At 43.5% G+C, this 21,305-nt stretch overlaps 3 protein-coding genes across 4 annotated transcripts in view; 2 read left to right on the top strand and 1 right to left on the bottom strand.

Moving 5' to 3' along the window:
• Positions 1-16,146, top strand: part of eml5 (EMAP like 5) — a 35,021-nt gene extending 18,875 nt beyond the window's left edge. Inside the window, exons 14-42 of one of the 2 annotated variants that reach the window (XM_076018193.1) lie at positions 64-250; positions 400-505; positions 977-1,070; positions 3,472-3,572; positions 3,711-3,904; positions 4,497-4,608; positions 4,706-4,833; positions 5,159-5,300; positions 5,386-5,538; positions 6,216-6,347; positions 6,447-6,535; positions 7,179-7,355; positions 7,509-7,710; positions 7,830-7,956; positions 9,770-9,848; positions 10,124-10,253; positions 10,420-10,518; positions 10,896-10,916; positions 11,201-11,374; positions 11,547-11,755; positions 11,917-12,074; positions 12,159-12,273; positions 12,384-12,572; positions 12,719-12,891; positions 13,365-13,527; positions 13,615-13,718; positions 13,818-13,971; positions 14,713-14,813; positions 14,905-16,146. In XM_076018193.1, the coding sequence (XP_075874308.1) occupies positions 64-250; positions 400-505; positions 977-1,070; positions 3,472-3,572; positions 3,711-3,904; positions 4,497-4,608; positions 4,706-4,833; positions 5,159-5,300; positions 5,386-5,538; positions 6,216-6,347; positions 6,447-6,535; positions 7,179-7,355; positions 7,509-7,710; positions 7,830-7,956; positions 9,770-9,848; positions 10,124-10,253; positions 10,420-10,518; positions 10,896-10,916; positions 11,201-11,374; positions 11,547-11,755; positions 11,917-12,074; positions 12,159-12,273; positions 12,384-12,572; positions 12,719-12,891; positions 13,365-13,527; positions 13,615-13,718; positions 13,818-13,971; positions 14,713-14,813; positions 14,905-14,941 (3,850 nt within the window). In that variant the 3' untranslated portion in view covers positions 14,942-16,146. Of the gene's footprint in view, positions 1-63; positions 251-399; positions 506-976; positions 1,071-3,471; positions 3,573-3,710; positions 3,905-4,496; positions 4,609-4,705; positions 4,834-5,158; positions 5,301-5,385; positions 5,539-6,215; positions 6,348-6,446; positions 6,536-7,178; positions 7,356-7,508; positions 7,711-7,829; positions 7,957-9,769; positions 9,849-10,123; positions 10,254-10,419; positions 10,519-10,895; positions 10,917-11,200; positions 11,375-11,546; positions 11,756-11,916; positions 12,075-12,158; positions 12,274-12,383; positions 12,573-12,718; positions 12,892-13,364; positions 13,528-13,614; positions 13,719-13,817; positions 13,972-14,712; positions 14,814-14,904 lie in introns of those variants that run through there. The other variant, XM_076018194.1, reaches the window with a different exon arrangement.
• Positions 16,147-16,303: 157 nt separating this feature from the next.
• On the bottom strand, positions 16,304-18,047 carry isca2 (iron-sulfur cluster assembly 2). The gene is made up of 4 exons (XM_076018196.1): positions 17,889-18,047; positions 17,514-17,676; positions 17,188-17,303; positions 16,304-17,090 (listed from the first exon to the last, which is right to left on the bottom strand). The coding sequence occupies exons 1-4, from the start codon at positions 17,948-17,950 to the stop codon at positions 16,916-16,918; spliced, it is 516 nt and encodes a 171-aa protein (XP_075874311.1). The 5' UTR covers positions 17,951-18,047; the 3' UTR covers positions 16,304-16,915.
• A 1,105-nt stretch (positions 18,048-19,152) lies between these two features.
• Positions 19,153-21,279, top strand: LOC142883377 (NPC intracellular cholesterol transporter 2-like). The gene is made up of 5 exons (XM_076018199.1): positions 19,153-19,316; positions 19,528-19,641; positions 20,149-20,256; positions 20,359-20,531; positions 20,816-21,279. Exons 2-5 carry the CDS (start codon positions 19,560-19,562, stop codon positions 20,900-20,902), a joined length of 450 nt encoding a protein of 149 aa, XP_075874314.1. The 5' UTR covers positions 19,153-19,316; positions 19,528-19,559; the 3' UTR covers positions 20,903-21,279.
• The last annotated feature ends 26 nt before the right edge of the window (positions 21,280-21,305 follow it).

Raw genomic sequence — 21,305 nt, 5'->3', positions numbered from 1 at the left:
CCGTGGCCCTTTTCCCCCCGGATAATCTCTCGTACCATAAACCAATGCCGTGTTTGGTTGCAGCTACAGGGGCTACGATTGCAGGAGCAACCTGTTCTACACTCAGACCGGGGAGATAGTCTACCACGTGGCTGCCATTGGGATTGTGTACAACAGACAGCAGAATACCCAGCGATTCTACATGGGCCACGATGATGACATCCTCTGCCTGGCTATCCATCCCCTCAAGGACTTTGTAGCAACAGGCCAGGTAGATGCTGACATCCGTCTCATGCACATTTTAAAGCCTTTCTGCTTTCATTGATGTTTTTCCCATCAAGGCTCCTCAGAATTTGTGGAAAGAACGAAAGTGATTGAGGCGTATCCGACTTGTTGAAGGGTGCTCTCATTTTGTTCCAGGTGGGAAGAGATTCCTCCATCCACATATGGGACACTGAGACGTTGAAGCCCATGTCCGTGTTGAGAGGTTTCCACCAGCTTGGAGTGTGCGCTCTTGATTTTTCTGGTAAAACAAAAATGATTTGATGTGATGTGTTTGAAGTGTTTTTTTTATGAAGTTTCTTCCGATTGGCAGTGGCTTCCCAGCAACACACAACACAGTGCAGAATAAGTGGTGCTAGAGGATGGATGGATGGATGGATAGAGTAAAATTGTCCTAGTTGTTGTTTCTGTTTGAGAAGAACAAAAAAAAGCATCTTCCTCTCATTAATACTGGAGCCATTTCACGCGAGACACCTAATTTACAAGCCGCGCAGACGCAACCATTCGGCAGCCTGACAGCATCAAGGTCAAGCTGCTTGTCTCGCTTCCTTTAATTGGCCCCAGGCAGAGGTGCTGCTGCAATTTGTACCTCTCTGTTAGCGAGTCACCTGCCAAGGATCCAGCTTTGCCAGCCTTCTTATATGTTTCTAACAAGGACGAAGACTGACTCCGCTTCTGTGACGGCCTGAATCAATTTTTGATCTTCCCGTTGCAGCGGATGGCAAACGTCTCGCTTCGGTGGGCCTGGACGACAACCACACCATTGTGCTGTGGGACTGGAGGAAGGGGGAGAAGCTCTCTGCCATGCGGTTAGTACATACGGCCATTTAGCATTCCACCACGGCCGCGGGGCGGCGTGTGCGCCCGCCTCCCCGAGCTCTGACAAACCTTTCAGTTAGCCGTGGAGATCGTTTTAGTGCTTTCACTTTAAACACGGACATTTATGGATGAGGGCTGAATCGAAGCCACTTTGCTCTGGACGGCTAAAAGCGTGATTAATGGGCAAGAGGGAAGAAAGAAAATTGCTTTTTGGATTATGAGTCTGCTTCCGCTCTGACACTTAGACCTGCCACAGTCAAAAATGGTTTGGCCAGAGCGCCCAATGTAGATCCATAATTCAAAAGAACTGCTTTTAATGTAAATGCTTTTTTTATTGTGCTAAACCAAACAAACTATTTTTCTTCCCTTGTCCCATGTGAACAAGAAGACAGGAGCATTCCTCCAGCTTTGACAGGAAACACGACTTCAGCTATAATTCAAAAGAACTGCTTTTAATGTAAATGCTTCTTAGTTATTCAAACCAGGTTTATATTGTTTTTTTCTGACAAGAAAGGAGAAATGAAAATGTGTCCTTTGTTGAAGGGAAACACTGTACATTAAATAGGTTGCTATAAAGGATAAATTAACCCTAGTAAGTTACAGTGTTGGGTCCAATCTACTGCATTTGGCACTGCCATGTTCACTTGGACCAATGGAAAACATAAAAGACTGTTTACATCTGGTTTCATCAGAGAATAGGATGGAAAACTCTATTAGTTGACTGTTCAAAATTAAGACCTGTTCAGTTTTGTCGCAATTTTAGTTGTTGTCACATCATAGACAATGATGATGTGACATACACTGTGACATATACAATTAACTTCGAAAAGGACTGTCCAATTGTTAACTTTTATTTATCAAGCAATTTAGTAACTGGCATAAACACTTTTTTTTTTTTTTTTTTTTAATACCCTTCTTTTTTTGTTTTTTATTGTGCTAAACCAAACAAACTATTTTTCTTCCCTTGTCCCATGTGAACAAGAAGACAGGAGCATTCCTCCAGCTTTGACAGGAAACACGACTTCAGCTATAATTCAAAAGAACTGCTTTTAATGTAAATGCTTCTTAGTTATTCAAACCAGGTTTATATTGTTTTTTTCTGACAAGAAAGGAGAAATGAAAATGTGTCCTTTGTTGAAGGGAAACACTGTACATTAAATAGGTTGCTATAAAGGATAAATTAACCCTAGTAACGACAACAAGTCAAAGACAGTTCATATGTCTTCAAATTTAAATTATTTCTGTCATGCTTCAGAATATAAAACATTAATAAAAGCCTGACTTGCTGTAATATTCAACATATAGGCAGAGATGTGTGTGTACTTCACATAGAGAATCCGTGGTAAAGAACAGGCACACCAACCAAAAACATTCAATCCCTTCAGGGTCTTTAAACGTGATGTGGGTGGGATATTCAGGGTAAAATTATATAACCCAGACAGCAGAAGGAAGCAGAAGTATCTGACTGGAAAATATCCACATTCCCAAAATACCCTTTTCTTTGCGGTTTTTTTCTCGCTCTACTTGATGCTCATGTTTAGTATCTATTCCACTGAAACTCCCTGCGGCTCGTCGGCAGCGGCCCGTCGTTGGTTGTTCTCCTGCGTGCGGATGGAATGCCAGGCCTCAGCTCGCAGCTCAGCTCTGGGACAGCTTGAAGCAACATTAATCTCATTTGCGGACCCTGGTGGGCATGTGCATTGAGGCGGGCAGAGGGAAATTGGGCCTGACAAAGCTTCGATTGAGCACCATCACCTTTAAGTCTCGGGCCTGTGCCAGAGACTGTGGATGAGGTGGAGGACGGGACTGTGTTGTATTTAGAGGAGAAGCATTTGTTTTTTTTGTTTTTTTGTTTTGTTAATTTAGAGAAGTTACAGTGTTGGGTCCAATCTACTGCATTTGGCACTGCCATGTTCACTTGGACCAATGGAAAACATAAAAGACTGTTTACATCTGGTTTCATCAGAGAATAGGATGGAAAACTCTATTAGTTGACTGTTCAAAATTAAGACCTGTTCAGTTTTGTCGCAATTTTAGTTGTTGTCACATCATAGACAATGATGATGTGACATACACTGTGACATATACAATTAACTTCGAAAAGGACTGTCCAATTGTTAACTTTTATTTATCAAGCAATTTAGTAACTGGCATAAACACTTTTTTTTTTTTTTTTTTTAATACCCTTCTTTTTTTGTTTTTTATTGTGCTAAACCAAACAAACTATTTTTCTTCCCTTGTCCCATGTGAACAAGAAGACAGGAGCATTCCTCCAGCTTTGACAGGAAACACGACTTCAGCTATTGCTTTACATTTATCATCATAATTTTTGATTTCCTTCTTCAAAGCAAAACTTTTGCTGTGTTGTCATTATTTTTTTTCCGCCTCCAGGGGAAGCAAGGACAAGATATTTGTCGTCAAGATTAATCCCTACCTTCCTGACAAGCTCATTACAGCTGGCGTGAAACACATGAGGTTTTGGCACAAGGCTGGTAAGACTTTGCTGTCTTTTTTCCCCCCCCACTACTTCTTCCTCTTCTTCTTCTTCATCTTCTTCCTATCGGATTCCCTAACAAGCAGAAATCTTTCTTTGCTGGGAGCTGACGGGCTGCCTCTCACTGTCTCCTCAGGTGGCGGCCTAATTGGGCGCAAGGGGAACATGGGGAAGACGGAGACTATGATGTGCGCCGTGTACGGCTGGTCGGAGGAGATGGTGTTCTCGGGCACATGCTCGGGAGACATATGCATATGGAGGGACATGTTCCTGATGAAGACTGTCAAGGCTCACGATGGCCCGGTGTTCAGCGTGCATGCTCTGGAAAAGGTAGTGCGTGTTAAGAAGCTTCTGAGCAGTTAAGGGAGGAAAAAAATAGGCTGTGCTGGAAAAAATGGAATTGGAGTTTTACTCAAAGTTGGTCGTCACGTCGAATTGAGTTTTGTTTTCGGTTACATGGATCACATGTTCAGTATAAATTGACATATTTTTCTCTACTTGTGTTGTCAAGACATCTTTTGAATTTGATACAGCAGAATCAGAATCCGAATGCCCTTTATTGTCATCATACAGTGTAACAAAATTGAAAAGCCTTCAGTGCAGTGCTCTCCATATACAAGGAATCTTAAAGGTTAGATTACAAAACATTAAATATTGAGGAGCTGAAAAGTTATAAATAAGAGGTAAACCGTTGTCTACATGTTTATTGTTCATTGATGCATGTTTAAATCTCAGTGCGGCAGACAGGAATGAGATTACATTGCTTGCTTCTTTGTATAAAAAGGAATATTGTGACATTAATTATAATTACTTTGTATCAGAAGTAATCTTACATATCATGTTACTCTTATAGTTACCTTCTTAAAGCTACTGAATGTATCCAGTTCCTTTTTTTAGACCTGTGCCTTACTTGTGCCCTCAGGGGTTTGTGACCGGAGGGAAGGACGGAATAGTCGCCCTGTGGGATGACAGCTTTGAACGATGCCTCAAGACCTACGCCATCAAGAGGTCGGTCTTGGCGCCAGGCTCCAAAGGTAACAGTCTCGGTTCCCCACTCGGAAGTGAACCCGCATGAAGAATTCACCGCTTTTCATCTGAAACACAAATTGGTGTGACAATGTGACTCCACAGGGCTGCTTCTGGAGGACAACCCCTCCATACGTGCCATATCTCTTGGCCACGGCCACATCCTGGTGGGGACCAAGAACGGTGAAATCCTGGAAGTGGACAAGAGTGGCCCCATTACTCTGCTGGTTCAGGTAATAACAGTGGACCCTCCTCCCTGCCACTGAATATTGAATTGAATAACAGGATTACTGTCACCATAGTGGACTGTTCAAGGTCAGTGTTGACCATTTTTAGATGCACCAACATGGAAAAAATTTCAATGTCGAAGTCATCATTTCAGATTAGCATCTGTTGATTTAAAAACAGATACACATATTTGCCTCCTTTTTTTTTTTGCTCGTTGTGCCTTCAAACTCAAACTCTAAGGTGCTTTACTGCATGGCACGTCAGCTTCACTGCTTTTTTTTTTGAAAATCAAAATGAATCATTTGAATTATGCTGTGTGTGTCTCTCCAGGGTCACATGGAGGGAGAAGTGTGGGGCCTGGCCAGCCACCCCCACCTCCCTCTCTGCGCCACCGTCAGCGATGACAAGACCCTGCGCATATGGGACCTCTCGCCCAGCCACTGCATGCTGGCCGTGCGCAAACTCCGAAAAGGTGAGTCGCCGCCCCGAGGCGCAGGGCCCGTCGCCCGACAGGAAGTGGAAGGTCCCCACCGCAGCGAACACGTTATCCTCCGCAGGTGGCCGCTGCTGCTGCTTCTCCCCCGACGGCAAGGCCCTGGCGGTGGGCCTGAACGACGGCAGCTTCCTCATCGTCAACGCGGACACCCTGGAGGACCTGGTGTCCTTCCACCACCGCAAGGACATCATCTCCGACATCAGGTTCTCTCCAGGTCTGCGGCTTCCCTTCCTTACCCCCCTTTTTCAAAACGTCCCTCACAGCTCTGATTGGAGGGATGAATAGTTCCCTTCAATCCACGTGCCCTTCAGAGTGCCTCGCCGTGGAAGGCACGCTGTGCAGAAGTTCAGCAGGTATACAGATTGTCCTACCCGCTGTGACTCAGAGAGATGCCGCTGCAGGCGTGACCCAAATTAATGGCTTTCTGAAACAGGGCCAAACGGAGAAACAGCAAGAGTGGAATAGAAAACAGCAGGGGGTTGGACGAAGCCAGGGCAGGAACTAAACTCTTCCTCGGACGCTTAACCTTGATCCTCGACTTACCGCACCCACTCTCGTGAACCAGGACACCTGGGCCCAGATCTTACAGCAGCAACACCAACAGTTCTGTGTCTGGTTGCAACCAATGACAATTTGTTCTTCATTTGGATGATATTCCTCAATTTTACATTTCATCCGTGATAGTGATTGGGAAACTCTGGTGGTCATATGTGGTGGAATAAAATGCACAAGGTTGTAAAGATTTTTGAAGATTTAGGCAAATAAATCTTTAACTTGTGGAAAAGGAACCAAACCAGCCGGCGCTGTAATTGACATCCAGCAAGAGCACGTTAGCGCAGAGGATCAGCAGCTAATGCAGAACAAACTCTCTCGTGTCTTTTGTTTGCTCAGGTGTCGGCAAGTACCTCGCAGTCGCATCGGCAGACACGTTTGTGGATATTTACAATGTTATGAGCAGCAAGCGGGTTGGAGTTTGCAAAGGATGTCTCAATTACATCACCCATCTGGACTGGGACAAGAGGGGTAAATATGCATTCCTTAAAATGTTTTGCCGTTTCACCAAAAGAAGTCCCTGTCTGAACACAATGGTGGATCTGGGTGGGATTTTTTTTGTTAACTCAGGAAAACTACTCCAAGTCAACACAAGTGCCAAAGAGCAGTTCTTTTTCGAAGCGCCTCGCGGCAAGAGGCAGACCATCCCTGCTACCGAGGTAAGCGGGAAAAGGGCGCACTGGCGATGTTGCGTTGGCCCACTTTTCCCCTCGGGATGAGAGGAGAAGCTCGGGGAGGGACGGCAAAGCATTAACACGGCCCACTTTTCACCAGTATCGTTCTAATTTTGGCACTGGAAGTGTGTTTATGGTTCCTTTAATGCAATACAATGACATTCATGCACCTTGCAGAGAGAGAGAGAGGGGCACTGCTGGGGGAAATAAGAGCCAGAGGAAATAACTGTTGCTTTGCCCTGCCACTTTGTGCTCGTGTCGATAAATTAATACTGAAAAAAAAGATCATGAAATAGTTATAATTAGCTATGTGAGTCAATATGTCTTCTTTAGAAGTATAGATGGGAGCTTGACAGGCCTTTTTTCATTGTTGTGAATAAAAAACAGTCAACCAAACAAATAATGACAAATGAATAGGCTTTAAAAATGAAAGAAAATATCCTGGCCCCCTCAGCAGCAAAGTGTTAGATGAAAAAAAAATATTGTCCTGCTTAGCTCTCACAAGTGAGTTATCTCTAAAAAGAACAATTTAGCACAGAAATGTGAATATGATTCACTGTGTGACTGTAGCCCCCTAGTAAATGCCTGAACTGTAGTATTTTATTTTACGAAGGCTTTATCGTTCCAGGTGGAAAAGATCGACTGGAGCACGTGGACGTGCGTCCAGGGAACGTCCGTGGAGGGAATCTGGCCTTTGATCAGCGAGGTCACCGAGGTGACCGCTGCATGCCTTAGCCACAACAAGAAGGTGCTCGCAACAGGAGACGACCTGGGATACGTCAAGCTGTTCAGATACCCCGTCAAGGTAAAAAAAAAAAAATGAAAAAATGAAGAGCAGTGCATATGGTGGTATCTTGCACCGCGAGTTAAGGCTTTAAGGTTTATGCAAATGTATGCAAATTCTGGTGTTAATGTCACAGATGAAGGGGGGGAAAAACGCGTTTCTCCTCCTCCGCAGGGAAAGTACGCAAAGTTCAAGCGCTACGTGGCCCACAGCACGCACGTCACCAATGTGAGGTGGAGCCACGACGACGGCCTCCTGGTGACCGCCGGCGGCGGCGACACGTGTCTCATGATCTGGGCCCACGAGCCCGAGGGCCACCGGGAGTTCAAGCAGTGCGACAGCGAGGAGTCAGATATGGAGAGCGAGGACGACGGAGGTGACGATGAACTCCCCCACACACACACACACACGCGCCTCGCCTCTCCGAGCCCCGTTTTTTAAGCTCTCTTGCCAATCAAACGAGCATCCCATGCTGAGTCGCTGGCGTCTCTCCAGGTTACGACAGCGACGTGACCCGTGAGAACGAGATCAACTACACCATCAAGGCCTTATCCACCAACATGCGACCCATGACGGGTGTGAAGCCTCACCTGCAGCTCAAGGAGCCCTCTGTGGACGAAAGGTGAAGAAGATGTGGAGCTCCCAGAACTGTTGGGAAATTACTTTGAGGAATGTGTGTGTGCGAGTGTGTGTGTGTGTGTGTACACGTATATATGTATAATATAAATATAGATACACATATATACATATACATTTATCTATATATGTATGTATATATAGACATATATATACATACACATATTAAAATATATGTATATTTGTGTATCCATATGTATAATATAAATATATGTATATCTGTGTATATATGTATATACATATATATATATATATATATATATACATTTTATATATGTATCTATATATACATTGTATATATGTATATTATACACTACCACTCAGAAGTTTGGACACACCTTCTCACGCAATGGTTTTTCTTTATCTTTACTCCTTTCTCCATTGTAGATGCATACTGAAGACATCAAACATAGGAGCAATAATATGAAATTATGTTGCAAAGAAAACAAGGAGAAGGTGTACCCAAACTTTTGACTGGCAGTGTATATATGCATCTCAGAGATGAATCCTCAGTAGTCATTTTTCTTCCTAAGGCAGGCTTTCCCTCGTCCTTTTGAAGTAACTGCTCCTTCTCTGCTCTTCTTCTTTCCCCTTTATGGCTGTCGATCTGTCATTATCCCGCTTCGCTCTTTTAACTCTGCTTGAAGACAAGGGGTTGTCAGGTAAGCTTCTGCTCACAATCAGCATGTCAACTATGCACCAAAGAGTAGCCTTCCGGGGTTAAGAGTTGTGGGGTTTTTTTGAGCTGCGACCCGGTTTCTGCAAAATGTCGCTGTTTTACTCTAAAATTTCCATTATCAGTCGACACCCCTCGCACAGAAGACAGACGTCTTGGGGCGGCGAGTCGTCTGCTAATGAGCTTCTTTTCTCGCTGAGAGCACAACCTTGTCCTCGACGTGGAAATTAAAATCCTGAATTTGATTTACCGCTTTCAGCCTCATCAGCAGGGCAAAGTGAATCATGTTTTACCAGAAGTGTTTTAAGCAGTAAGCGATTCTGGGACAACGCTGTAATAGTGTTATTACCATGATGTTGCGTGATGATTTAGTAAGTTTTAAGTATTAAGTATCTATCATTTATCAGCCGGCGCCAATGCAGCATCTTTTGGGCAGCAGGCACAGCACTACACAGGGCTGACTCCTGCTTTTTTTTTTTATGTCCTCAGTGGCTGAAACATTGTGTTTGGTCTGTGTCCACCAGGCAGCAGTGGGCACAGCAAGAGACCTCTGTCTAACCCTTGCTTTTTGTCCTTTGTTACTGCTTCCTTAAAGAGGGTCGAGGTAAGCTACTGGGTCTGCCGTCGCTGCCATCGTGTGTTTTTCTGTCATGTGCAAAATACATTTTGGAGACTTTTAGGGGTCGTGATTAAAGCTTAAAAGTAAATGTTTCTGCTAAGGTTAAAATTAGAAGGTATTATTATTATATTATTATCATTATTATTATCATATTATTATTATTACTATTACTATTGTTATTATTATTAGTATTAGTAGTAGCAGTAGTAGTAGTAGTAGTAGTAGTAGTGGTGGTGGTGGTGGTGGTGGTAGTAGTCATAGTAGTCTTACTTACAAATGTTTTTCTTGTATAGTGGTAAAGATAATTTATATAATATTCTGCATTTTAAATCTCACTATTGAAAAAACGCATTTCAAATTTTTATTCCTGCTGGACATCTGATAGTGACCAATTGTCAAAAGAAAGTTTCGTGTAGGATACTAGTCCAACTTCTATCGCTCGTTTTCATCATGTTATACACCATTATAATGGCCGTCCGTCTAAACTGCTGTTGTCCGGGCCAGGCCTCCCGTCAGCAGAGCGCTGCCACAGCCGGAGAAGCTGCAGACCAACAACGTGGGCAAAAAGAAGAGGCCCATCGAGGTAAATCGTCTACAAGCCGCCAGCCTCACGTTGACTCATGTGAAACCAAAAGTCGGCTCAATTCATTTCCTGCTGGAGACGCAACGTGCGCACCCGGCCGCACTCCCCGGGGGAGTGCGACGACGGCGTGATCGAGTAACGACGTGCTACGTCAGCGGCCAGCTGGTGGTGGACGTCGGTGTTGCCATGGCGCCGACCTTTCTGACTGTCTCGCCCTTGTCTCTCTCTCTCTCTCTCCCCCCCTCCCTCCCTCTCTCTCCCCGGTGCTCCCACAGGACCTGGTGTTGGACCTGGTGTTTGGTTACCGTGGCAATGACTGCCGCAACAACGTGCACTACTTGAATGAGGGGGCGGACATCATCTACCACACCGCCTCAGTCGGCATTGTGCTCAACCTGACCACCTGTAAGCTATTGTTATTGTTATTGCAGATATTGTTGTTGTTTTTTTTGTTTTTTTTACATTGCTTTACACTTGAATCTAAAATGCAGCGCTGCTTGCAGCTTTGATCGTTATTTTTTATGACACAGAGCCAGTATTCCAACCTGCGTGTGGGTTTGTCTCCTTGCAGCCTGCCAAAGTTTCTATGCAGAACACAGCGACGACATTTTGTGCCTGACAATCAACCAACATCCCAAATTCCCCAACGTGGTGGCAACTGGCCAAGTAGGTATGTTTGTGAGAAGTTGACCTCTGTGTCATCAGCCGACTCCTTTCTGCGGCCCATGTCCCATGGCGGGCAATGCGCCAGGGAAGTATGTGCAAAGCAGATGGCCAGCGTGCACACACGCACACTCACAGAAGATAAATTAACATTTTTCAGCACATAAAGATTGTCTTGGGATTGTCAAACACTATAAGTCTCTCATAGGCATCTCAGTCCTGGTGGAAATCAAGTGACAATAAATGTGCAGTAAAGCTCCCACAGTTTTGTTTTACACGCTTTTGAACAGCAAGAGCTCTTTTCCGTAGCAGAAAACACATATTTAAAGTATCTTGCAGTAAAGTTGTTACTGCTGCCAATAACTCTGACTTTCTCTCATGCAGGTGATACCGCTGACATGTCAGGTAAGAATATTTTTTAAGTAGCCGTGCGAAACAGGTAATGTTGCTATCACTGGATTACTCACTATTTGCATTGCCTTACTGCCATCTAGTGGCAACTCCATATGGGGATTTTTTTTTTTCGCACTGATTTTTGTCGAGATTCTGTGACATGAAGCCTCGATAACAAACCCCAACATGTCGTTATTTGAATCCCAGCAAGTGAACCAACAACCCACATAAATATACATGTATGTTTTTTAATCATGGTAATCACAACGCTGCTGCTCCTCGTTCTGCCTCTTCAGCCACGTCTCCATCCATCCACGTGTGGGACGCCATGACTAAGCAGACGCTGTCAGTGCTGCGCTGTTTCCACTCGGGAGGTGTTTGCTCTGTCAGCTTCAGTGCCACAGGAAAACTCTTACTGTCTGCTGGCCTGGACCACGAACATACAATCACTGTTTGGAAGTGGCAGGAAGGTAAACACGAAATAAATGTCCACTGGCAACAAAACAGTTCAAACATGTGAACCATTACTCTTTTAAGTTATGATTGATTATGACACTACCACATGGTCATGTCCTGAATGAAAGTTGTCAACACTATGTGTGGGCCAGGTTTTCATTGGGCTTCTTGCTTGGTTTTTTTCAGGTGCCAAAGTGGCCAGCAGGATAGGTCACACCCAGAGGATTTTTGTGGCTGAGTTTCGGCCTGATTCGGACACACACTTTGTGTCGGTGGGGATCAAACATGTGCGCTTCTGGACCTTAGCCGGCCGGGCTTTGCTCAGCAAGAAGGGTGTGCTGAGTTCCATCGAGGACGCCCGGATGCAGACAATGCTATCAGTAGCATTTGGGGCTGTAAGTGACTTCCAGCAGATTACATAATATGCGCTGCATTCCATTATTTCCAGCCAAGCAAAAGTTGGTTTTGCTGGAAAAAAAAAGAAAAAAAACTGAACTGCATTGCTTGCTCTGTTGTCTTAGGCCACTAGATTAGTGCAGATTTGTTTTCTTTTCAGAATAACTTGACATTTACAGGTACCATAAGTGGGGATGTGTGTGTGTGGAAGGAACACATCTTAGTAAGAATTGTGGCCAAAGCCCATACGGGCCCTGTGTTCACCATGTACACCACACTGAGGGACGGCCTCATCGTCACGGGAGGCAAGGAAAGACCGTGAGTGTGGCGTTACACTGTTAAGGTCATGCAAGGATTCATATGATTGCATGCATGCGTCTTGATTGCATATTTGCTCTGCAGGTCAAAGGAAGGAGGCGCTTTGAAGCTCTGGGACCAGGAATTAAAACGCTGTCGGGCATTTCGTCTGGAGACTGGGCAGATCATAGACTGTGTCCGCTCTGTATGCAGAGGAAAGGTGCGTCATGCTCTGAATAAAGGTTTCCGGTAAAGTTCAACCTGTAGTTAATCTGGAGCCTAATCTTTGGTTTTGGTTATTTGACATATTTGACCCGCTGTTGCCCTCAGGGAAAAATCCTCGTGGGCACCAAGAATGCCGAGATCATTGAGGTGGGCGAGAAGAATGCAGCGTGCAACATCCTGGTGAATGGCCACATGGACGGCCCCATCTGGGGCCTGGGAACCCACCCCTCCAGAGACGTCTTTCTGTCTGCGGCGGAGGACGGGACTGTCCGTCTGTGGGACATTCCAGAAAAGGTCAGACGCGTCTCTGCCAAGTTTTCACCGCCAAGTAATCCTGGCAATCCCTTCACTTTCCATATTTCTGTTCAAATCTTCAGTGTTGCCTCATTGACAGGAAGATTTTTAATTGAAACTTATGTGGCTCTTTTGGAAAAATACAGAAGATGCTCAATAAAGTGAACCTGGGCCACCCTGCTCACACAGTCAGCTACAGTCCTGAAGGAGACATGGTGGCCATAGGCATGAAGAACGGAGAGTTCATCATCCTGCTGGTCGCTTCGCTTAAGATATGGGGCAAGAAAAGGGACCGGCGGTCTCCAATCCAGGACATCAGGTAGCCACAACTCAGATTGACTTCCCTTGAGATTCGATCAGTCAGTATTATCAGTCAGCTATTTCACACTGTAACTTACTTACTTACTTATCTAAACTCCTTAAGTGATCTTATTTCTGTTGGAACAAATGATTAAACAGGCCCCATATAAAACACAGTCAGAACCAGCAAATGTCCTGTGAGAAACAACAGAATCTTTTGCAATTGTATTAAAATGAGATTAAATCAAAGGCCAAGAACTAAACCTGTCTGTCGCATAAGTAAACAAAGTCTGGTCAACTCTTCTGATATAAATCAGCTTAATCAGTTTTTTGTTTTATCATCCTATCACCATCCAAACTGAAAGGCAGTGACGATACTGTCACGTGCTATCAAAGTCATTGTTTGTGTTTGGAGGCTGAGATGGGCCTTTGCCCTCCCGGCTCGATCTTGTTGACACGCCGGCCTGTTGCAACTCGGATCCGTCTCTTTAGGTTCAGCCCCAACTCCCGCTACCTGGCCGTGGGCTCTACGGAGAGCGCCGTCGACTTCTACGACCTGACGCTGGGCCCGCAGCTGAACCGCGTCAACTGCTGCAGGGACATCCCCAGCTTCGTGATGCAGATGGACTTCTCCGCCGACAGCGCTTACGTCCAGGTACCGGCGGCGGTGGCAAAGCGGACTCTGCAGCTTTTGCAACGTGACGACGGCGTGGCAGTCGCTAACCTCTGTAGCCTCTTTCAGGTATCGACAGGTGCTTACAAACGACTCGTCTACGAAGTGCCGTCCGGGAAGCAGGTGACGGAGCAGACCCACGTCGACAGGATCACCTGGGCCACCTGGACAAGGTGAGGGTAACTCTGTTGTGGGTGTTGGTGAGTCTTGAGGCCCCTGACCCCTCAAAGAAAGTAACATCCTTTCTTCTCTCTGCCTCTGGTTGCGTGCAGTGTCCTCGGGGACGAGGTTGTGGGCATCTGGTCTCGTAACACAGACAAAGCAGACGTCTCGTGTGCCTGCGTGTCACACTCGGGCCTTAACGTTGTCACAGGCGATGACTTTGGAATGGTCAAGCTGTTTGACTTCCCATGTCCAGAGAAGTTTGTAAGTATGATTGATAATATTGCTGTTCTTGCCGTCTCTTTCAGTGCACGGACCGTGTTTGACATGTAGCTGTAGCTCAGGGGGTAGAGCGGGTTGTCCAATGACAGAAAGGTTGTCGGTTCAAATCCCGCTCCATCCCAATCTGTCGTTGTGCCTAGAAAAGCGCTATGTAAATCCAATCCATTATTCATTGTTATAAAAAGTGTTGCACTCCTAGAAGAAGCAATTTTAACCAACTATCAGTTTCATGGTGTGGCAGTTATAGGAAAGTGCCTCAACTCTTAATTACTGACCCTATGTTCCCCCCCTCCCCCCGAAATGTTAAAAGTGAAATTTCTAATGGAGTTTTACACATATTAATTTCATTATTCTAAACATTGATGCATGTATCTGGACATGTGGAAATTAAACCTGGTATTTGCCTTTGGTTGATTTTACCGTTGTTTTTTATCGTATTGTGACATTTAATTTTTCTCATTTTGACCTATAACTAATTATTAAATGGTGGAATGTTTTGTGTGAGTGTATAAGGGGCAATGTATTTCCTCATACTTGTAGTAAAAGTCAAAATGAGCTGAATATGAAAGCAAAAGGAAAATTAGAAGTGCCGCTATCTTTTCACTTTCCAACACTGGTTTTGCCATTGACATTATTTTCTAGGTTGAACTGTCACACACGTTTCTCTACAGGCTGCGATTTGTGAGAAATTGCTGTGGATGACCTGCTTCTGATCTGTTTCAGGGCAAACACAAACGCTTTCTGGGCCATTCAGCCCACTTGACTAATGTGCGCTTCACAAACGGAGATCGTTTCGTTGTGAGCTCTGGAGGAGACGACAGAAGGTAGGGAGGAGTCTTTGCACATTTCACTTTTTTTTTCCCTCACAAATGGCGCGATGGTTAAAAATGCCATTTCCTCTCATCCGCTCTCCAGCCTCTTTGTGTGGAGGTGCGTCCACGCTCCTCATTAATGGCCTCTGCCGGGCACGACTCTCCAGAGAAACAAACGAGATCCCCGGATGCTTTCAGTCCAGGACGAGGACGACCTGACAGCTGGAGTCGAAGTGTTCATCTGATTTACTGCCTCAAAACTAAGTGCATGCATTTGTACAAGACTACGATTTCACCACAGCGTCCGTCTCGATTGTGGACACAGGTACATGAGGTGCAGCCCTGTTCGTCGTTGTTTCTAAAAAGAAGACAAAAATGTCTCTGTCTGGTCTCAGTAAATCCGTGCATCATTCCAGCGCTGTCTTTTTTTTTGTGTGTGAGAGCAAATCAGTCTCTGAAATGGCAGGTGATCGTGTCAATGGCATCGACATTCTGTTTTTGTTTTGTTTTGTTTTTTAACATGTAGCAAACAATGAATTAGCCTTAAACCAAGCGTTTAACTTGTATGGGTCTCTTTTTTTTTGTATGATTTCGGTTTTGGGTCACATCATCATTCATGCTATTTTTTTACTGGTAATTCCAAATCCTGTGGCCTTCCTCCTGAATGTAACATCCACTGTTATGTTCTGGATGTCAGCATGCCAAAGCATTCTATGCACTGTACACCTGACCTGGTCACTGTGTTACCCCCCGCGGTTTATTTTACAGTTTGATGTTGTGGTCGTGTTGTCGACAGGTTGACCTCAAACCGTGGCAGTGTTCCCCTCATGACATGTTTAACGTGCGCATACTCGTTTGAGGATTTGTTTGTGGTTTCGTATGGTGTGCATGGCTTTCCGGAAGACAATCTAAAAACCAACCGAATCCCTCAGAAAAAAAAAAGAAAAAAAGAAAAAACTCAACACAACAGCTGTGGAAGTGGAAATGGAAGTCCAAATGCGCTGTTGCAAATCTGTTGGATCACTTCTCAGTGTGCTGCTATGATGTGTCGTGTCGCATTTCAAGAATATGAATGGTGTGACTTTTTTTTTTTTTTTAAATGGTGAGTTCATGTGATGTATAACCAGATATATTACATATATGGAATGTTTTATCGAAGACAAAATATGAAAAGTGCAAAACATACTGCTCAGAAACACAGACTATGAAAATGTTGCTGCATATTTAGACTAACATTTTACCAGTGTAAATATCATTTGTACATATTCTTTTGTATATTTTTTGTGAGATGTTTCTTAAATTCCACTTTAATAAAAAAAAAAAAAAAAAAGCCACCATGATCTTAAGTTTTAAACTTTGAGTCTTATTGGAAGTAACCACCTTCAGCCAGTGCTCAAATGGATTGCTTTTAGTTTCATACAAATGTGAAAGGTACAGAAAAACAACAACACTTATGGCTCATACAAAGACAGTGATGATAATAAAAAAAAAATAGCAAGATCTGTGAAACTTGTTCACTTTTATTGGGGCTTAAAGCAATATTACAAAGCATATATTATTATAAAGCATCTCGTTCATGACCTATTTACATATCTTACACACAGCACGCACTAAACACACGGAAGGACCGAATAATCATTACACTAGAGTTGAATATTGAGCATTCAGCTGTGAATAAGACTTCTAGTCACAATGCACAATGGTGTGAACATGAACTAGAGTCTAGACTACCCTGCTTGTAGTTCAGCTTTCACGCAAGATCAATTACTTTGGAAGTGATTGAGGAACTTAAATACCAGTAGTGGTCTAATATAACACAATACCCCCAGTTACCAGTTTGTTTTCTACGGAAATGAAAGTCAAATGTTGTTCTTGTAAACTGTCAACAAATAATTTAAAAGGGGAAATTGCTCAGTCTGCAGCGCAGGGGCTTCATATCACTCCTCGCTCTTTTCTCCCAATTATAATGTCACGTTGCTTGAACTGATCGTCATAAAAACAACATAAGAATAATAATAATAATAATGATAATAATAATAATAATGATACACAATGAGTATTGTTCTTTAAACTGATACCTCAGGGTATTAAATAATTATGACGTGCAAGCAGACTCATAGTTTGACGGAGAAGGAGCTGCCACAAGAGCAGCCGTGATCGGCTTGGGGATTCTTTAACACCTGAAAGGTCGAGCGGATCAGCTCCTGGGTGAAGTCCACAGTGGATCCCTTGACGAACTCCAGGCTGTCCTGATCAACCAGGACACCCACCCCTCCTTGCTCGAACACTCTGAGAGCAGAGCAATTGTGAGACACGATGGAGCATATTTGATTGAGCACATCTGGGGGGTTAAAAACAACAACAACAAAACAGCAGGGGTCTTTACCTGTCGTCTTCCTTCTTGCCAGGAACAATAGAAAACTTGTACTGGAAGCCAGAGCAGCCCCCTCCCTCCACGTGTATTCTCAGGTACTCGCCCTTCTCCATGATTTCTGACAGCCTCTGGAATCAACAGGCATAATAACCAAGATGGATGAGTCCAGTCATGAAAACAATGCCTCCGTCTTGCACGGCAAAGCAGTGAATGTGATCCCAATCAGGACTAGATGTCAGCATCCACGCGACAAGACAACAACACCCCATAGAGAGATGTAGATGGACGAATCCCTTGAATATTACAGATGATAAGATTTTCCATACACATTCACTGACCTTCACGCAAGACTCGGTGAGGCGGACCGTGTCTTCGGTTGGGACTGCCGCTGCGGCGGCGCTGCTAAACAGGCTTTGTCCCACCGTGCAGTGCGACACGGCGATTCGAGGAGCAACGTGTAAAGGTTGGTTCGCATTGAGGTTATTCGCCAAAACAGATGCCCTGGGGGAAAAAAGAACACGGAGTTAAGCGACAGCGCGAAACAGCTGGACGTTACGTGTCTGACCTACGACTGCTGTCGGCAGCTAGCCTAGCATGCTAACTAGGAGGCAACATTTCGTCACGCAGCTTCCGTGAACGTTCGCTGCCGAGCTAAAGCCAAGGCGACAAACTGCAAATAAGAGCAACTTTAAAAAACAAAACTGATGAAGTACCTGACAACGCTCAGAATCCTATATTTTGACGCAGTTATCATCGCTCCTCTTACGAGTGACATGTCCTTCTACTTCTCCAAATAAAAATACGACAGGCTGATTTCGGGAGATGCTGCCCTCTAGAGAAAATCATCTGCTATTGCCTTGTTGTTGTTGTTGTTGTTGTTGTTTGTTTTTTAGCAGGCCAGTTGAGATAAGTGAGATAAGGGTGTTGTTCTATAACAAATGTTGTTGTCATTATATAGCTCACTGTCATTAAAAAAATAATGAAAATTTAAATTAAAAAAATCATTGGATGACAAAACATACAATATTAAATGTAAATTCTAAAATAAGTGATGAAAATCAGTCAATTGAGTTCAATTTGAAAAGTCTTTTGAGCATTAAACCAGTAGCATTCCATTTGTTTGACATCAGATGATTTCAGCACCATATAACTATGAGCACTTTAATGGTAGCTTTGGTCTTTTAAATATGTCAGCTCGTAAAAAGGACAGGATGTGCTCCAGCTTTCAAATTGTTTTGACGACGCTGAAATCGGTGCTTGGAATGCCAAAAATGTTTGTTTGTTGTTGTTGTTGTTGTTGTTGTTGTTTTTTTTTTATTAAAATTGGTGATCGAAATACCATAAATTGGCATACTTTATAGAATAGAATAACCATTTAGTAGCCCAGTGTGGGCACACGTGGTAGTGAACAAATTAAAGGATTGATACACAACACATGACTATGATCAAGATAAAAGTATCTGTGGAAACTCAGTAGTTAAATTCATCAGTGAAACGTCGTCTGCCCCTTTGTGGGGAAGATAAGGAACATTTCAATCTGGACCTGGAGGACCGCAACTACTGTTCTGAGATTCACCTACCAGAGAGAAACGAAGAATGAAAAAGAGTGGGTGCTAAAAGTCTGCTAAAAGTCTGGTGAAAACTGGGTGCTTACCGGACCTTACAAATCAATATTTAACAAAAGGAAGTTCCAACAGTGTTATTATTTTTTTCCCCCATTTCGAATTTATTGCAACCTATCCAGATTGTCTGCTCTTGTATGTGCAATGTCGCCATCTGATTGGTCCGTATAGCCGTCAATCTCTCTTTTGTTCCAGGACAAAATCTCGACGATTTAATTTTGGTCTCTCGGCTGCTGATAACGACTTCATCACAAAGACACATTATTCAGATATTTGCGTATGTGTGATAGCTGAGTTCGCGCCCCGACCCTGTTTTTTTTTTTTTTTTTTTTTAATCAATTTGAGTGCAGGAGGCGGTGCTTGTTTCGAGTGCTCGTCGCTGACTGGCTATATTCGGGCGATAAAAACAGCGCGTGACTTTTCATACAGGCGTGTCCCGGAGATCTCGTGATAACGCGGAAGTAAGTAGTGGGCAGCGGTGCAGCGGTGGTACCAGTCGCAAACTGAAGCGTCCTGAAGGTACGTCGTGCTGTTTCTTCTGTATCAACAAGAACTGTACTTGTACTCTGTAATTCCGTTGCCGTGGCTGTCTTATCGTGTGTAACTCACTGCCGTGTCGCTTCCTCCATAGGGACCCGGAGAATAAATGTTATGACCAACTAGTGTAGTTCTCCTTCCGTTGTTTTCCTCCTGAATGTAACTTTTTTTTTTTTTTCTTCTTTCCAAAAAGGCATTTCAAGGCCTAGAACTACGAATAGAAGCATGGATTTCCGGTTTGGTCTGATCGTTTTGCTGTGCCTAGTGGGACTTGCGAACGGCAGGAGTACGAGGTTCATTAACTGTGGTAAGTTGCACAATCAGGAGAATTCACTGACCTGGTTGGGTGTTTGATGAATCTTTCTCTTCTGCAGTATTTGTGGAAACAATATCTTAAATTATTTTGCCGTCAGAATAATTAGGAACGGTTACTTCTTCATACTGCACAGTGCGAACCTCACTTGGTTTTCAGTATTTTTGATCACTACCTACTGCCTTGGGACAATTCTTTATTAGTCTTTGGAAACTGGCTTGAGGTGAATCTTGAGTTTTAAGCTCTCAGTTAACATTATGAACCAACTAGCGTTATACTTCTAACTACAATAATTTCCAAGTCTTTCCAAATTATTCATACATTGGTTTTCTCTCGCCGACCCCAGTTTGCCGCTCATTGCACAAATACATCTATCAGTTTGTTCAGTTTTGCTAATATTTAATGAGATATGTAAATGGACGCACACGTATATGCTAAGCACCATAAATGCATTACAATTTTTTTTTTTTTTGTCCGCTCATAAATGTGTTTGCTGCCCAGGCTCTGTTGATGGTCACCCATCCGTTGTTGACATTGAGCCATGTGAATCGGAGCCATGCCATCTGAAAAAGGGGCAAAATTACACCATCACCATAACGTTTGTCAGCGGTGAGAATTGATATATTCTTGATATTGAGTTGCATTTTCAATACTGTATTCTAAATGCTCTTCTCTGTAACATTTTTTTTTTATTATTATTCTTTGTCATAGCTGTGGAGAGTCTCAAGAGTAAGGCAGTGGTTCATGGCATCATTGCTGGGGTCCCGATTCCATTTCATATCAGTGACAGTGACGGCTGCACTTCCGGCATCAATTGTCCCATCCACCCGAAGGACCAGTACAAATATACAGCCACTCTTCCAGTGAGGGTTGAGTATCCTGCTGTAAGTTCACCAGTACCGTTTATTCAACTGCTTTAAACTTAATTTTGATAAGCTGTAAATGCTAATTATATTTTTTCTAAAACATAGAAAATTAGTTTTTAAACAAAAAGCTGTATTTCCTAGCGGTCTAAAAGAACTCATAAAATCAATTTGTCTGGCTAGTTTTTGCTACGTACTTAAACATATGATAAATTAAGGTATGCCAGATCACTGCCACACTATTGAATCTGTGCTACATCCATCGAATACAAGCTCAGACCGCTTTTCTTTTTCTTCTTCTTCAGATTAAAGTGACTGTGGAGTGGGAGCTGCGAGATGATGCGAACAAGGATCTTTTCTGCATCGAGTTTCCTATTCAAATTGAGTCATAGACCTGCGCACCCCAACCCCCCACCTCTTCATTTTAATCAAAAGGGATTCCACTAACATCTGAACAATGTTAATGACTTACCATTTTACACTTTCATCATTTTTTTTTTTTAAATGGCTTTCAACTAGCTTGCGGACATCTAGGACACACCAGTTCCTGAATCCACTAAAATGACTGTTTGGGAATTATGGAATGATGTAACTGAAAGGATGATTCTTATACATGTCATAATGAAGCAAAAATGTCCTGACTCCCTGGCTACTATGTAGTTTGAAAAGGAAAATGTTTTCCTCTGTCCAGACCTACTTGTAATGTGTCTTACTGACCGTGTAATACTTTGAAACAAATGAATTGCTAATAAAAATGTATGGTATCCTGGATTTGTGAAATATGCTGTGTCTTAT

The sequence above is a fragment of the Nelusetta ayraudi genome, unplaced genomic scaffold (assembly GCF_046127955.1).
Source record: "Nelusetta ayraudi isolate G7.1 ecotype Tasmania unplaced genomic scaffold, CSIRO-AGI_Nayr_v1 ptg000007l, whole genome shotgun sequence".
In the NCBI taxonomy this organism is placed as follows: domain Eukaryota; kingdom Metazoa; phylum Chordata; class Actinopteri; order Tetraodontiformes; family Monacanthidae; genus Nelusetta; species Nelusetta ayraudi.
Note: the sequence above shows the minus strand (reverse complement) of the source record. Positions and strands in the feature narration are given on the sequence as shown.

Bases quoted from the DNA above. Each gene is read 5' to 3' on its own strand.
- isca2 (XM_076018196.1), bottom strand. From the start codon at position 17,950: ATGTCACTCGTAAGAGGAGCGATGATAACTGCGTCAAAATATAGGATT. The intron at 17,677-17,888 runs GTACTTCATCAG...TTTTTCCCCCAG, and splicing joins AGGATTCTGAGCGTTGTCAG to GGCATCTGTTTTGGCGAATA. The intron at 17,304-17,513 runs GTCAGTGAATGT...TGTTGATTCCAG, and splicing joins TCACCGAGTCTTGCGTGAAG to AGGCTGTCAGAAATCATGGA.
- LOC142883377 (XM_076018199.1), top strand. From the start codon at position 19,560: ATGGATTTCCGGTTTGGTCTGATCGTTTTGCTGTGCCTAGTGGGACTT. The intron at 19,642-20,148 runs GTAAGTTGCACA...TTTGCTGCCCAG, and splicing joins TACGAGGTTCATTAACTGTG to GCTCTGTTGATGGTCACCCA. The intron at 20,532-20,815 runs GTAAGTTCACCA...CTTCTTCTTCAG, and splicing joins TGAGGGTTGAGTATCCTGCT to ATTAAAGTGACTGTGGAGTG.